The 15,767-nt window shown below is 46.7% G+C and overlaps 1 protein-coding gene across 1 annotated transcript; it reads right to left on the reverse strand.

Annotated features, from left to right (window-relative positions):
• Positions 1 to 1,253: 1,253 nt before the first annotated feature.
• LOC144097804 (complement inhibitor CirpT2-like) lies at positions 1,254 to 14,708 on the reverse strand. Its single transcript, XM_077630432.1, has 5 exons — positions 14,640 to 14,708; positions 9,932 to 10,037; positions 8,829 to 8,885; positions 7,349 to 7,460; positions 1,254 to 1,409 (listed from the first exon to the last, which is right to left on the reverse strand). Exons 1-5 carry the CDS (start codon positions 14,706 to 14,708, stop codon positions 1,307 to 1,309), a joined length of 447 nt encoding a protein of 148 aa, XP_077486558.1. The 3' UTR covers positions 1,254 to 1,306.
• Between the last annotated feature and the right edge of the window lie 1,059 nt (positions 14,709 to 15,767).

Genomic DNA, 15,767 nt, shown 5'->3' on the forward strand with positions numbered 1-15,767 from the left:
CGTAAAAAAGCAGCGAAAATATCGTTTTCATTCCAATATTAGGACTACGGAGGCAATGCTGTAGCTTGAAACGGCTAACCGCACATAAGCCCTGCGTTTTAAACTGCTTCGCACAGGTTTTTTTCTTAAAAGCCTTGAAAACTGCGTCGTTGCTACTTCTTCTGGTCGAATGTGCGGCAATGTCCCCATTATTTACCTCACTAACTAGGATTAAAGATAGAGAAACCAGAATAAACTAATCGTCTTTTTTTATTTTTGGTGAGTTGGGGCAAAATATTCTCCGAAATCGATATCCGTCAACATAAAAAATGCCTCAGCTTCTAACCGGTTCGAATATCGTCGAAGCGGCAGCGTCCTCGGCATTTGGAGCTTGAAATGGACGTCTTCTAGCAGTCATCAGCTCTGCTTTCCCAAGTTGCATATTCATCAAATGTTATCGCTGCACGTGGTGTCATAATGAAAACGACGTGAACATTTCCTACATCATTAAAAACAGGAAATGTGGAAGTATTTTTACATTAAAAATTCAAGCGACGTCGTTTCATCAATTTGCGACCTGGGAAAGCTAACCTAACGAGTTTTTAAAGCTGGTTTTTCTCGTTCGTCGTCTAAAACCGCCAAACCGATTCCGAAGTTTTAAAAGCTCAGCTCACCCTATTTGCACATGGCCTTCAATTTACCAGTGTAATCTTGCTCCCTAAAGCATGAGATAGAATGTTGATTTGTTAGTTTCAATTCATTATTTTCCTCTAATGGTGCTTCGTCACGTAAATCCTGCCCGCTTCGTAGCACAGCTCGTCTGCACTGACAGTACCAAAGTATCATTCACAGCTTTGAAAAGAAAAATTTACACCAAATAATTTAAGCCCCCGGTCCAAAAATTTAGCAACCACCGTAATTAGTCATCACCAATTTAAAAGCGACATGTGAAAACTAAGAAACTCACCGTTAAACGTTAGAATAAGCCTTTAAACATTTATTAAATATTTGAGTTCTCGGTCTAACAGACATACCAGAGCCTTTCCAGAAATTTTCTGACCCCCTACCAACTCCACTTGTTTCGCCTCTCGTCTACATACTCCGTAAATATACCAGGATACTTTCCGTCCCCATTCTTTGAGCAGAAACCGTTCCGAAAAGACCTTTTGCCCCTCTCTCTATCAATTACGTAGTGGTTTCGGAGTATTCGCTTTCACCACTCGTTTATTTTTTTCGTCATGCCATAGATCGTTTCGTGCAGACATACGGTCGCGTTCAACGAAGTCGAGCATGGAGTTTCATTATTTATTCAGATTGTTGGCCTCTGCTAGGAATCGTCACCGCTGCAGGCCATCTGAGGGCAGCAGTCTGGATACTGGCCTCTTCCGTCGATCATCCGGCATCCCCGTCCGGCTGACATCTTCGAGCAGCTGAAATGAAGTTCCACAGTAGCTTCACAGAAAATTGATCGTTTTTTTTCTCAAATTACTTACACACCAAAACGACTACAAGTAACAATTTCGGGTAATGAAGCGCTCTGTTGAAGAGGAAGCAGCGAAGCGTTAGAAATGCTGCGCTGACTTTTCGCTGACTCAAACATGAGTCACATTCTTGGTGCATATTTTAATTGGCAAGCCCGGCTACTATCGGAAGTGACCTTGACGCATAAACATGCTTATGATTCTGAGCAATCAAAGAAGTAACCGCAATAACAGCACTGATACGGAGGGAACACTGGAGATTTGGTGTCCACAGAAAAAGCAGAGGAAGCAAAATCTTCAACGCTGTGCTTAAATTGATCGGATCTTTTTGCTTCAATCAGGATGGCTCTGCGCCTATTTGTTAGTTTGGGGAGTCGGTCGACGCCGGTGGTGCGCGCAAAATCCCACAAGGACAGAAGCGTGGCCTTGGTGCGAGCGGAGTTTGGGGGCATGATCCAGTCCTGCAAGCAAAGAACATCAATATATTTAGTTGGCCCAAACAGCCCCGCGTAGCCTTCGACGCGATCTTTCTTAAAGCACCAAGTGAAACCCGAAAAACTCCCCTAGCTGTAGTTGGTGACTTTAATGCTTCTAGCCCCCTATGGGGATACCCGAGGGAAGAAGCGAAAGGCAGCAAACTGGCATCCGCCCTCGCTGCCATTGCCCTAACCCTGCTCTCGGACCCGCAGCTCCCGACGGCAGTCGGCACCACCATAACGCGGGATACTTCCCCCGACCTTACGCTCGTGAGTAGTGCCCGCCACTATGAGTGGCTCAACACGGGAGAGACTCTAGGCAGCGATCACTACATGCTGCAGACTATCTTCGAAAGCAACAAGCACAGCAAACCACGAGGTCAAGCCAGAATTACAGACTGGGAGACATTCAGGAAGGACACCAAACTAGCTATATCGGAACAAATGACCAGTTACGAAAATTGCGCGGCCTCCATTCTCGACCCTAAAGAAAAGATCACAAAAATCCTCGCCACCCTGGAGGACCACCCACCTGTTGACAACCACCTCCTACATCTTTGGGAAGCCAGACTTGGTCTTATAAAAGGGTGCAAGAAACAAAGACACAATCGGAAACTCAGAATTATAATAGCCAGGTTTACTATTCAAGCGGACCAATACGCATGGAGCCTCGCTCGGCCAATTGGCTAACAAAGTGCGAATCCCTCAAATGCCGCCCAGACACCAAGGCTACGCGGAACCTTCTCCGATGCCTGACTGGCCCTCCGAAAGCGAAGAGTGAACAACACTGAAATTCGCATCGAGCCCTACACAGCTTTCAAGGCACGGATCACGAACTCGTGGATGAACTCACGCGTTGCTATATCTGCACCGCACGGCACCCACAACCTTGCAGTAAGGACTACCGGGGGACCGAACGAAGACCTAGATAGGCACTTCACTTTAGAAGAAATCATAGCGCCGCTAGCAGATATGCGCCGAGGTACAGCCCCGGGAGAAGACAAAATTGCGGTTGGACTTCTGGCCAACCTCGGCACGGAGGCTCTGCAGCAATTGACGGATTACATAAACGAATGCTGGCGCACCAGCACCATTCCACAAGCATGAAAAACAGCCAATGTACACTTTGTCCCCAAACCCAGCAATAAAATCAGCATCGAAAACCTGCGCCCCATATCCCTCACGTCGTGCGCCGGCAAACTCACAGAAAAGGCAGTCCGCGCGCGTCTCTCCAACTATCTTGAGGGCAACGAGCTACTGCCACACGCGATGTTTGGATTCAGGGCACACTTGTCCACTCATGATGTGCTTCTGCAACTCAAACGCGAAGTCATTGACCGCGCACGCAGAAACAGTAACAGAGCGCATGTAACCCACGACCTCAAGGGACCGTTTGACAACGTCAAGCACTCCACCATCCTTGACAACCTCCACAGCACGAACTGTGACCAGTGAGTCTACTCGTACATCTGCGATTTCCTTACGTACAGAACCGTCGACATCAACAACGGCACAAAGTAAATAACGCAAGTGAAGATGGGTACGAGAGGCACTCCGCAAGGGGCAGTACTATCGCCACTTCTCTTCAACATCGCACTCCTAAATCTGCCACCCCTTCTCAATCAGGTACCCGGCATACGACACGCCCTGTACGCTAATGATATAACAATCTGGACAACCACGGGAAGCATGGGAATGATTGAAGAACAACTACAAACAGCGGCAACCACACTTCAGAATTATGCACGGGCTTGGGGACTAACGTTCTCTCCCGACAAATCTGAACTCAGTCTTCCGTCAACGCAAGGATCAGGACACCATCGACATACACGTTGACAACTCACCCATCAAGGAAGTTCAGACCATCGAGATACTGGGTCTTTACATAAATAACAACGATAAAAACCTCCTCGCCCTCCAGAAACTCCGGCTCGTGAGCGAGCAAGTCGTCAGGATGGTCGCCAGGATAACGACGCGGAAATCAGGGGTGCGAGGAGAAGGTACTCTGCGACTGGTGCAGGCGTTCGTCGTAAGCCGCGTCGTCTACGCAGCACACTACCTCCGCCTCAAGAAGCTTGACATCAAGAAACTCGACGTCATATTCAGAACAGCCTGCAAGAATGTCCTGGTCCTCTCTGTTGCGACATCGACGGACGGGCTCTTACGACTGGGAGTTCACAACACGACAGACGAGCTGATAGAGACACACCTCATGGCGCAGGTTGTATGGCTCTCCACTACTCGGACTGGCCGATAAGTCCTCAGTGATATAAACATAAATTTCTCCCGACTGCTAGACGCCAAAAACGACATCTCAGCCTCATAGAGAGAACAATTCAAGGCAGCTCCACTACCCAGGAATATGCACCCCGATTTTCACCAGCCAAGACGACAGGCACAAGCCAACGCTATGAAAAGGCACTACGGCGGGCCCGAGGGCGTGTTCTATGTCGATGCTGCGGGCCCCGAGCAGGGAATGACCGCCGTCGTGGTAGTGCACCAAAATAATGGACGGACTAGTACTGACTAGCCAGGACATACTGGCTGCGGAAGAAGTGGCGATTGCTCTAGCTGCAACACACACTACCTCGGAATACACTCTTCCAGATTGACAGACAGCGTATCGCAATTACCTCAGGGGTGGGATCACACCGCTAGTAGCTAAAATCCTGCAAGATAGCTACACCCTGTGGCTACGAACCCACACACAAACACTTAATATGGGTATCAGGTCACCAGGACATCCCAAGGAACGAGAGCGCACATGCCTCAAGCACTTCTCCCCCGGGCGCCCAGTACGCATGTCGTGGAACCTCCTGCCGCACTACTAACTTACACCGACATACTGCAGCACTTAAGATTATCCTGTCGGGTCTACCCTGAGGTACTATCTGCAGTGTTTTATTTCATCTTTGAATTTACGCTTGTGAACACAGTGTCTCTACACTCGCGCGAATAAACTGAAATGCAAAATCCAAATTCGGGCAGGAATCTCTTGCGTTTCCGTCCCCGATTTTATTACCACAGCCGCGTCTACACTCTAGAGGTCTTCGCAGCTTCGATAGGACTTACAAAGTCTTAAGCGCATGCATCTTTTCAGCTTGTTCGTACGAGCCGCATTATCTGTCTACGCTGGTGTGCGTGCTTGCATTTGCTAACAGCCTCGTTCATAATGCAGTGTTGCAGACCTTCGAGAAAGGATGCGAAAAGGGGGAGGAGTGGAGTGAGGATAAGTACACGCACAATTATCAAGCCTTGCGCAGTCAGAATCCAGGTAAAAATATAAAGCAAACAAAATGTCCGACAGTGCAATTGGAAACTGAACGCTTTTCACCCACGCCTCGACCTTTACTAGGCAGAAGTGGGCGGCTCGCGTGCGGCATTGGTAGAAGCCAAGCGCAGCCATTTTGCCTGACCTTTCCTTGCTTTTACACCGGTTGTTTTTTTTTTTTCGGTTTGCACAGCCCGCAAGGAACGCTGAGTATTCCGCTCGTGGGTGCGGCCCACCGAAAAAGCTGCGTCGAGGTGCGTCTTCGTTTCCGCAGCTGTTTTATGCACTTCCCTGTCTACAGCGTATGGGCCGTCACAAGATACTGCTCTCTCTATTCCAGACATTAGTACTAATCATAATACATTCGCATAATATGCACACTCAGTGATGCCGCACGCTAAGGAGACGACTTGCCTAAGCCATGGGCAGCTCGGCTCTCGAGGTTCTGTGCTCTCTTCCCCAGTTGGCGCGGGTCAACCTGTTGGCATTTCCTTTGCCATCTTCCCTGTTGGTGTGCCCGTCGGATTCGAATAATCGACACATTCTGCTCTCATCCTTGCCTTCCTCCTTTCTCACACTACTATCAGTTACTGCAGTTCGCCCTCTGCACGTTCCACACACCAGCACGGCTGCACTGTTCTTGCGGTCGTTGCTGATATTCCCTTCAGTTTCCCCAATTATATTATCCTCCACCTGCTTCGCTTTGCGCTTTGCGATCGTCGCGCTCCACCGCAGGTGCTAGCCTGAAGAGCTATACGGAAATGGTCGGACAGACCAAACACTAAGCTGGGAAGACTGCGTTCGCAGGTGGTAAAAGATAAGAATGGAAAAGAAATAAAGAAGAGATTAAACGTAGCATAACTTCTTCTGGGAAACTTTAAATCGCCTCAAAGTGGAAGTTTAACAAAACAAAGAATGAAGTGTTTTACCGTTCTTAGGGGAGGTGTTGAATTTTTTTGACACGAAAGAACATCTGAATGTAAATTTTGGTGTTATCAGTAATATCGTACAAAGTAGGATATTATTACAAAGAGGAGTTTCTATGGTTTATTAAGATTCAGAGGAGACGAGGATACAGAACTCAATGTGGTGAGCTGAAGATCGAAAAAAAACGTTTTCTGTTGCCCTAAAAGTGGAAATACAGATGGTAATTAATTACCTGCATCGGTTATTTTTTCTGCGAATTTCTGTGAATTTATTTTTGTTTCATAGCTTGCAGCGCCCTAATGAAGCGAGCAATGAACGAATATTTCAGTCCCTAAATAATGCTTGTTTCACTCCAGCCACAAATACCAGTAAAAATGCATCAAGAATTTCAAAGCAGAACGCATCTAGAGCTTCATTAGCCTAATCTGGCCCTAAGAAATTCGGTTACTCTCCCCTTTCTGGAAGAAAACCGGATAATGGGGGAACTAAGATGCACATGAAAAGATATGCTGACGCTGAACAAGCCAGGAAATATCGTTGCAGCACAAAAAGCAAGCCGAATGGGCTGTGTGTTGATGCCTGTATGTGTAAACTGGAAGTCATTATTAATAATGACAGGGTGTTTCACGCACCTGTTCTCAAATGTTAAAACAAAATTTCATAGTTAGTATATCTCCGAACAGCACGCTGGGATTACAACTTTGAACCAAGTTTTGACATTTTTCTGCGGGTTTTATAATTACAGAAGCAGTATTTTATCAGATAGCTGTATTAGACCCGTCCAGGCACTTAACGGTGTATAATGTCATCGCAAGTGGCGGGAGGCAGATGAAAGGGTTCTTCCCCAGGCGCACAGTAGAGAGCCTACTGTCCACAGTACAGTGACATTCAGATGGGCAGCGCTTTAGCGCACAATTTTCGCAAGTTCACTTGATCATGGCTGATGCAATGATCTTTTTCTAAACACTCAAATGTCATTACCATGCCAATTAAATTCTTGATTGTTACGAGCCTCTTTTTGCGTATCACGACTTTTATGGCTGGAACATCCTGTATATATTTGAAGGATGGGCAGGGCTGAGGGAATTCATGGAGATTTTCATGTTCCTTTCCCCTTAGATTGCTGTTCAAAAAATTTTGAATTTAATTCTATATGTTTTCTATCGTGCAACCGTTGTATGTCTAAAGTAAAATGAAAAGCATGTTAACCCTACCCTGCAATTAAAACGCTTTTTGAGGCTGCGTCACATCGCCATTCCTCGCAGGGGTGCTCCACATTGATGACCTGGTCCACTGGAATCGTTTTATTTCTGAATGTGCAGTGGCCTGCAACAACCACGAGAAAAAACGCACATGAAGAAGCAAACAAGCTTGTGTCCTCTTTTTGTTTAACAAATACATGTTCACAGAAGTGTAATAGAAACATTAGCCAAAACCTGAACATCTTTGTTAAGAAGTTCTAATTAATCACTTCGGGCTGGATCTTGCAATGAATTGTTACTTCATTTATTTTATTTTCCCCACTTTCAAACCTATCAGCGCCTGTCCCGTCAAAACCGAGGGCTCGCAAGAACGCCAGTCGTTGACTCACGGGCCACTCATCGGCTGTGTCAATGACCACGAAATGAGAGGGCGAAATTATCTAAATCATTTGGAAATGGACCAATACTGCTAGCTACTACTTCAAATCGTTTAACTGGTATGCGACTGCTGAGAGAAAAAAATTAGCCTAAATGACGTCTTTACAGTACTCAAGGGCTTAAAACAATATCGTTGAGCGGCGGTCAATCGTACAGTAGATCTCAGGGCGATGAGTTAACACGTGCGAAGAGTGGGGGACCTATAATAATCAGTGCTGGCTAAAAAAACAACACTGTTCGCTCGTTAGTTTGCTTTCAATGCGGCTGAACTTGAACCAGCTCTTAAGTTTCCTGTAAGTTGTCTTTTTAAATTTGCAAGAGCGGAGTTTCTTCACAGGTCTTCATCACCTAACGGACTTTTTAAGATATTGGGTTGCCATCTCCGCATATTTGTTGTAAACAGGTAGGGGCGATAACGGGTCAGCTGGGCAGATTAGATTAAAATGTTTGTTGCTATAGGGCTGATTAAAGACCATAAAAGGCGGCAATTATTCTGCGGTAGACGTAACCGGCCTTCTGATTCCACTTATAGTTATGATGACACTTAGAACAGTTACTCAGCACCTTGAATATTCGGCACAAAATGATTTTGAGTTGCGGCACAGATGTTAGGCGCACTATATTGCAAAGCTAATTATGGCTACTTTTATCTCAACTAGGCCAAAGAAAAGAAGAAACTTTTCACACTTCGCGCAGAGAAGTTTGGGAGGACGAGAAAGATGCGGTCCGGAGTAGTGTTTTATCGGTGCCCTTGGCACAAGCAATTAAACACCGGGAAAAATTCTGTAATAATACACTTCAGTGCGATATAGAGAGCATTTCTATTTCAAACTACATGGTACAGAACGTGACCATAAAAAAATGAAGAAGAAATATACCGAGAATATTTCACCTCGCTGGCGAGTAGGATACGGGTACTCCTAGCGACTCCACTATTTCATCGCTGGGCTTCTCAGGGTGTGCTAAATTAAATTCATTTCTATTAGGTTTGATACTGCTGCGCAATATCGCTGCATTTGGGAGATCTACGTGCAGATACCTTATGTGTACGCACCATTTTTAATTTCAGTTCCGGATCGGGCCACGTAGCATATCCCAGACCGCATTTCTCCTGAAAGAGCAATGAGCAAAATCATGAGCAGCTCACGGTTGAGAAACATCTTGGCTCCCTTGCACCGTCGAAAGATGGTATTTTGCCTTTCAAGCCAGCTAATCAGAACTCTTGTAAGCTGTGCATTTTTCACAGGTGCAATGCTAGGTGACAGCTGTGTTTGCATTCGCTTTTCCAAAAGTCTCGCTCTTCACAACTCCTGGCGGCCGTTTCGGCCTGGAGCTCTTCGAAAATGTGCATGCTTTCTAAGCCGTGTCTGAAGGGCTGCCGTATTCCTTTTAAAAGAGTTGGCGTTGAGCTCCTTGTTTCGAGGTGCCTCGTGAATCATTCTACGCAGAAGAACGGCATTCTATGGAATAACATGTTGGTGAAGTCGGATTTGCTGTCTTAGACTATTACTGAAAAAAATATCGCGTTCACACAAAGCAAACATATTCGGCCGCATGTGCACTTTTGCGCCGCGACTCAACACAGAAAAAGAGGCCCGTCAGACGCGGCTGATTTATATTCTGACTTGAAGACAGCTCAGTAGCTGTGTGGAAATATAAGATGGCAGCCACCGGCTACAAAACACGCTTTCAAAGGAAGACGCTGACAAATCATATAACCAAAGCCCTGAATTTAAACAGATTCGACAGCGTCCGTGACCTGCATCGTCCCGCTTCACAGTTGGACTGTATACTTCAGAAATACTCACAAAAAAGCGTTGATTCAAACTAGGACCACGATTCCTACTACCTCGAACTCGAGAGTCGTGCTCTTGCCCTACGAGTAGCACTTCCCAAGTAAGGATCAAAGCGGCTATATATTCCCCAAAAAGGAATGCGCTCAAAGGTCCGGCACAGCCATTGCGCAAAGGAGCCGAGAACACTACGCTGCGGTCATGCTAGCGCCACGCCATGATAAAGAAAGAGCTCCTTTTTGCAGGCAACGCCGTCATACAATGCAGGCAATACGACGGTGGCTCCAACAAAACAATACAATACGCTAATTGCACTTCCGCGTGGTACAACGGTGTGGCTGCGGGAGACACAGACACAACGTACCGCTTCTGCTTTCGTCTTGATGCTGGCTTGCGCTGAGTACACCGCTTCCCAAGATGCGGTCCAGGAAAGTCTCGGCAGCACACCGGGGTCTCCGCAACCACAAAGCCTTTCGGCGTCGTGCAAGCCCCGCAAGCCGAATTCTCCGGCTGGATGGCTGGCTTCGTCCTTATCTAGAACCGGCCTCGAGATACCGTGGTTGACCCCTTCTTTGTTCGGTCATGCTGGTCATGCGCTAAATCACTTCATTCGGCTGTACATTAAAGGGAGAAGGAACAAGGTGGTTTACAAGTTGCGCCATTAGGCCATCACCTCACTCGCTCGCACTTTGTTGCAAAAAAACATGCACGCGCCCAAGAGCACGTAGCGCGCCGCCTTGTGCGCTGATCTATAGGAGGTTGTTTGGCCCGGGGCAACTTCGGCAGAGCATTTTGCCAAAATTTGCTGCGCGGTATCTGTCTGGCGCATGTGTTGTTCTAGCTTTCCTGCTGCTGGCACGGATTACTGTCTGAATGCCAATCAAAGGTGACACTCACGGCACAGCGAGTGTTTTCCTGTTGCACTGATCCGTAAAATGCCGCAACCTGGCTTGGATAGAAGGTCGGCTAGGTTTTTCCGCAAAGCTGTCAATCGCAGTGACAGTCCCACGCAACCCGTCTTGCTCACACTGCTCCGCGGCACCGAGCCGAGGGCCCATTCTTCGTTCGGAGCCGGGGCGGAAAAAAAACACATTTCTGTATGGCATTGATAATAATGCGCTCCCCGCGGGGTGGTGTGACAGCATTAGTGTGCCCCGTGCTCTTTGTCGGACGTGAGCAAAACAAGACACATTTACTTACTTGTATTTGTGATTGCGATGACAAATAGTGCACACTTTACCGTGCTGATAAATGGAAAAGACCGGCTAATAAAAATATTTCACAGACATGTGACGAATATTTAGGCCAAAAAGCATGCCGTTTACCTGGCTTTATTTTGCGGAAGTGAACGCGCGCACATGTTCAAACACGAAAATGATTATGTGCTCGTGAGATTGTTCATTTGTTTTTTTCTCTACGAACAGCGCAAAGAGTATTCGGACCTCTAAATTCGATCAGTGAGCTTTTTGAGGTGCCAGCTGATCAAACCAATAGTACTGAGTTCGTTGTTCAGAGAAATAATGAAGGTAATAATTCGTGAAGTGGCTTTTCCTGGAAGACAGAATTACTAAACACTTATAAAAATGGTATTTTCTATGCTAATCTCCAGAAAAAAGAAGCTATGTGCCGATAATTACAATACCATTGAAATGATTTCCTCCCACTGCAGAGGTTAAAATATATATCTAGTGAATTTTTCCGAGTTATAACGAAATGTTTCACTATTTTTTTCATATTTGAGAACCGCCTCTTGGCTCGATTTTTTTATTAAATTTACGCAGCGACTTCGCGTGCAAACGCGTCGTGATTTTCGTGCATTTTAGTTGCCTCTTCCTACACCTGAGTTTTCAAAACCAAAATTGTCACAACCGTCTTTCGCGCTTCTAACGTCATCTAGGCTCACAACTTTGAATCTAGTTTTACACCTTTTGCTCATGTACGATAATGCGTACTCTTGACTCGTTTTTTTTTCAAGATTTTCCTCCAACAAATAAGCAAAATTGCACTTTTTTTCACGCCTGTTTTTCGCGAACCACATTGGCACAGATCATATAGTTTCCTTTATGCCGATTTTTTTTCAGCGCTTTCGCAGACCAGAGCACCCAGAAGGAGAACTGCTTCGAAAAAGAGGTCCTTCTTGAGTAACTTTCCACCAGAGTCTTGTCAGAAAAACTGATGCATGCAGATTCCCGTAACAAAATTTGCGCCTTGTCTTTTCATGACATGAATTGGTTCAATAACGTGCGATGAATATATGAGGAAGTAGCTGCTACTTATAATGCAAATTTTTGTGTTTGTAGATTAAACATATTCCGCCAAAAAGACCGTAACGTTTCTTTCAAACTCATGGATCCCCTTGGCCCGATACCAGAAAGTCGAAAACTGTTCTCAGTATTACGTCTTCCTAACCTTTAAAAGGTACCTAGCATGAGTTCTAAAGCATTTTACAATGCATGCTTTCTCTCCGCTTCCCGCTCAAGCGGTGACAGCGACGTAACGAAGGAAACACTTCAGGCAGTTCTCGTGAAGATGTGTGACATGTTCTCGCTCCCAATCTGAATGCAGATTCCACTTAGCCTCGCTCTTGACTGACGGGTGGGAAACATCTGACATAACAGGGCCTTCCTTGGTGAGATCAAAACAGCAGAACAGAACTATTTGTTAACTTGCTGTGTGCCGTACCGTAGCGCTAAAAGAGATGCTTCCATATCAGTGTGCATCAAGAAGTCCAACATGAAGTTCAGCTTACAAAAATGTCGCTGCCAAGAAGCGAAAGGTGTACACCGTGTTCTATGAACGCTGCCACGAGAATATCTAAAATCTAGTTACGCAATGGCGGCTTGGTGCACAACGAACGCTTCTCGCATTTTACATATTTAGCGGTCGCGCACACCTTAACCATGGCGTATTTTAAAAACAACTTCTATCAACGATTACCGTATGGGAGTTTCCTCATTGAACGTGCACAATATTGTTCCAACTGCACATTTAAGTGTTCATCACGAGGCCCCCTCGGAACTCTATTGCCGTTTTTTACGGCATGTCTTCTAAGTTACATTGCAAGAAACATTCGTCACCGGAGAGTGTTAGGCAAATTAAATGGATCCTATATTTCGTGGATTTCTCCCGGCTTATTATCAAGACCATCCGGTACTGATTTAACTTTGTCGAGGCAGCCAATTGTCCCATATTCGAACCTAACCAGGCGTACGAACGTAGATGACCTCTCACTACAAGCACTTCGAACTGAAACCAAAAATAGCTATCACACCCACAACACCCACCGGTGACCGGGGCAGAATGCGTCCAACACTACAGCCACACGGGTGAGTCCGTGAAACATTTCTTAAGATTAAATAGCCCGAAAGACGAATACTGAAGGCAGAGAGAGAAAAAAGTGGTAAAGGAAAGGCAGGGAGGTTAACCCGAAGAATGTTCCGGTTGGCTACCCTGCACTGGGGGACAGGGATGAGGAGGGGGGAGCGGGCGTAAAAGAAGAAGTAAAGCAATGCGGTCCGTAGCAAGTACGACAAGCAATGACAAGCGCACTGAAAGTCACAGGCCGCCGCATCAGTTGCCTGCACACCTTGAAGGCTGCCGAACACTGCTACCTGAATAGAACAGATCTACAGTCCTCCATCACTGATACGAGGCAGACAGGCAGCGCTGACGTTCTAGTGTGTGGAAAGGCTGCCTGCCGTTGCGGCTGATAATGTTGATGACAACGTAAGCATCGGACTTCTCGGAACTATGAAGCTGGAGGATGCGTTGTGCCAGCTATTGGACAGCTGCAAGCACTGGATTAAACAAATCCAGCATCTGCAGTGCATTCTGTGCAGCTGGCATGTGCATGCTGGAAAGCAGCACACGCATGGCATTCACGATTGGCTTCAGCATTGCAATTACTTGCTCGTCGGTGACTTGGGCCGGTTCCTGACCTACTGCCCGACCAGCAGTAGGCTCAGCACACTGGGCGTGGTGACTGTTCTATCATTGAGGGTGTGGAGTTATTCGGGAGCAATGGCCAAGTCACTTGCCGGTCCCGGTCTTAGACCGGAGTTGGGCCTTGTTCTTAGCAATAGGCTCAGGACTATGCGTGCGGAATACCTGCTTGGGCACTGCGGGTGTGTGTATCTCCGAGAAGGAATGGACAAGGCCTGTCTGCAACAACCGCCCCTGCCTCGCCAGTCATATTGCTCCCAATCCTTAAAGTAGTACGCGGAGGGGGAGGACAAGTTGCGGAAATTCTTGGACGATCCTTTCCAATGCTCGCTACCCTTTTAGGTGGCCTGTGACGAGGGCGACGACGTCGTCGCACCGCAGCGGCAGCTTCTCTGTGTGTGGAATTGTCTCTTTTCATTTGTTTGAATATCGCCCGTTCCCTTTTCATGCGAGGGCAATTTTTTGAGGCAGCGTGATGAGGGCCGCAGAAATTGGCACACTTAAGGACTGTTGCCAGGCAAGCATCGCCGATGTGTGGCTAAGTACATCGTTGGCACACGATGGTGAAATTGCACACACTACTCACAGTCCTATATTCATGCATTTCCGGCACTGAAGAACATTCGGGACGAAAGGCCTAACTGCATGCCGAAAGTGCCCAACTTTCACGTACGTTGGAATGCAGTCCCCTTGGAATGCCAACTTAATACATTTTGTCCTTCCAAGGCGCTGAGCTTGCAGTATGGCTACACCGTCGGTAGCTGGCTGAATCAAGTTGGGCAGATCAGAGTCGAGGATTACTACGTCGACGTCGTAAATAACGCCTGCCGTAGTGTCATTTCCTAGAAGAACATGGGAATGAACGCTGTTGCCGTCGAGCGTTTTGATAATGCTCAAACCTTCAAGCGCGTTCCGCTCCATGACATCAATGGCGACGACATTCCTGAAACGATTCACCCTCACGTCTTTAATTGCTCCCGGGACGCTGGCCTCCAGGAACGCAGACGTGGATTGCTTTTTGATGTGGTTGAAATTGCCGGTGGGAGTCTCTGGCACAAAAAATGCAGTATGTTTCGATGCTCCTCGCTCCGTAGTGATCGTGGACGTACTCGACGACGACGAGTCCTCACCTTTGCGCAGTCTTCCTTTGGCCTTCTTGCATAGGACTCTGAAGAAGCCGTCGTCCGCCGAAGAGTCATCCCTGGTGGCCGAGTACACCACGGTGGCCTGGCTGCTTGCGTCATTCGGGAGGCCAAGACGTTTCCTCTGTGCGGCAGCGGCTGACCCACCGATCTGCAGAAAGCAAAAGAAACACAGGACAAGCGCTGCGTCATGGAAGCCACTCAGCCAGATATAATGTCAGCGGCGTCGCTCTCTGCGGTCTTAGGCACTCCAAGCAAAAGTCACCAGCAACATTATACCATTCCTTGCCGCAGCATGGTATACCATTGTTGTAACCTTAAGCTAATTTGCTTTGGTAGCAGAAAAATTAGCCAGGTTTCATATTTTCTTTTCCCATTGCAGTTCAAGTAGTCCTCAATGAAAACGCTTAAATCTTGTCATGATCGAATTTTGGCCGTCTAGTCGTAATGCTGTTTCTACTGATAGTTATTTCTGCCTTAACTTATTTAATTGCGAACACTGTTAGCTAGCCACATGACTACTGCGCCTTTTTCATTACCAGCTGTTCAGTCCTGAATGATTATAAACGCAAGGAGAAAATCGGAGTTTACCTTTTTGCACATACACGCAAATATGAAGCCTGTTCTGCGCGGAAATTGAACGAATCTATCCTTAATATTTCAAAAGGAGGGTGGGCATTGTTATACTATCAACTCAGTTCATTCATGGCCGCTCACAGTGGCCTGCGTTGCCACCGCAAGACCCAGCATTACTTTCAGGAAGCGCTCAGAAAAGCAACATTAGACTCAATAAACGCCAGCCACCGTCATTCCGCTTATCGCCTCAAGGACTGTTTCGATATTTTGACTGTTTTGTTTTTCAACCCTGCTTGGTTAAGCATCACACTGTGATTCGCCTTCCCCGCTATATAGAATCAATAATGGAGTACGAAACTTGTAGCAGTCGAAAGACGCACTTCTGTAACGGCACAAAAATTGCTTCGGACCGAAATTCTTTGTCGCAGTTTTTGTATTTCTCCGTGCTGATTGACGTTTCGTTGCTAGCCATATGAAACTAGAAAATCTCATTACCAGAGAAGTTCCTGAAAACTTTTCCCATTAACTAGTAAAAGTGTT

The sequence above is a fragment of the Amblyomma americanum genome, chromosome 7 (assembly GCF_052857255.1).
Source record: "Amblyomma americanum isolate KBUSLIRL-KWMA chromosome 7, ASM5285725v1, whole genome shotgun sequence".
NCBI classification, from domain to species: Eukaryota; Metazoa; Arthropoda; class Arachnida; order Ixodida; family Ixodidae; genus Amblyomma; species Amblyomma americanum.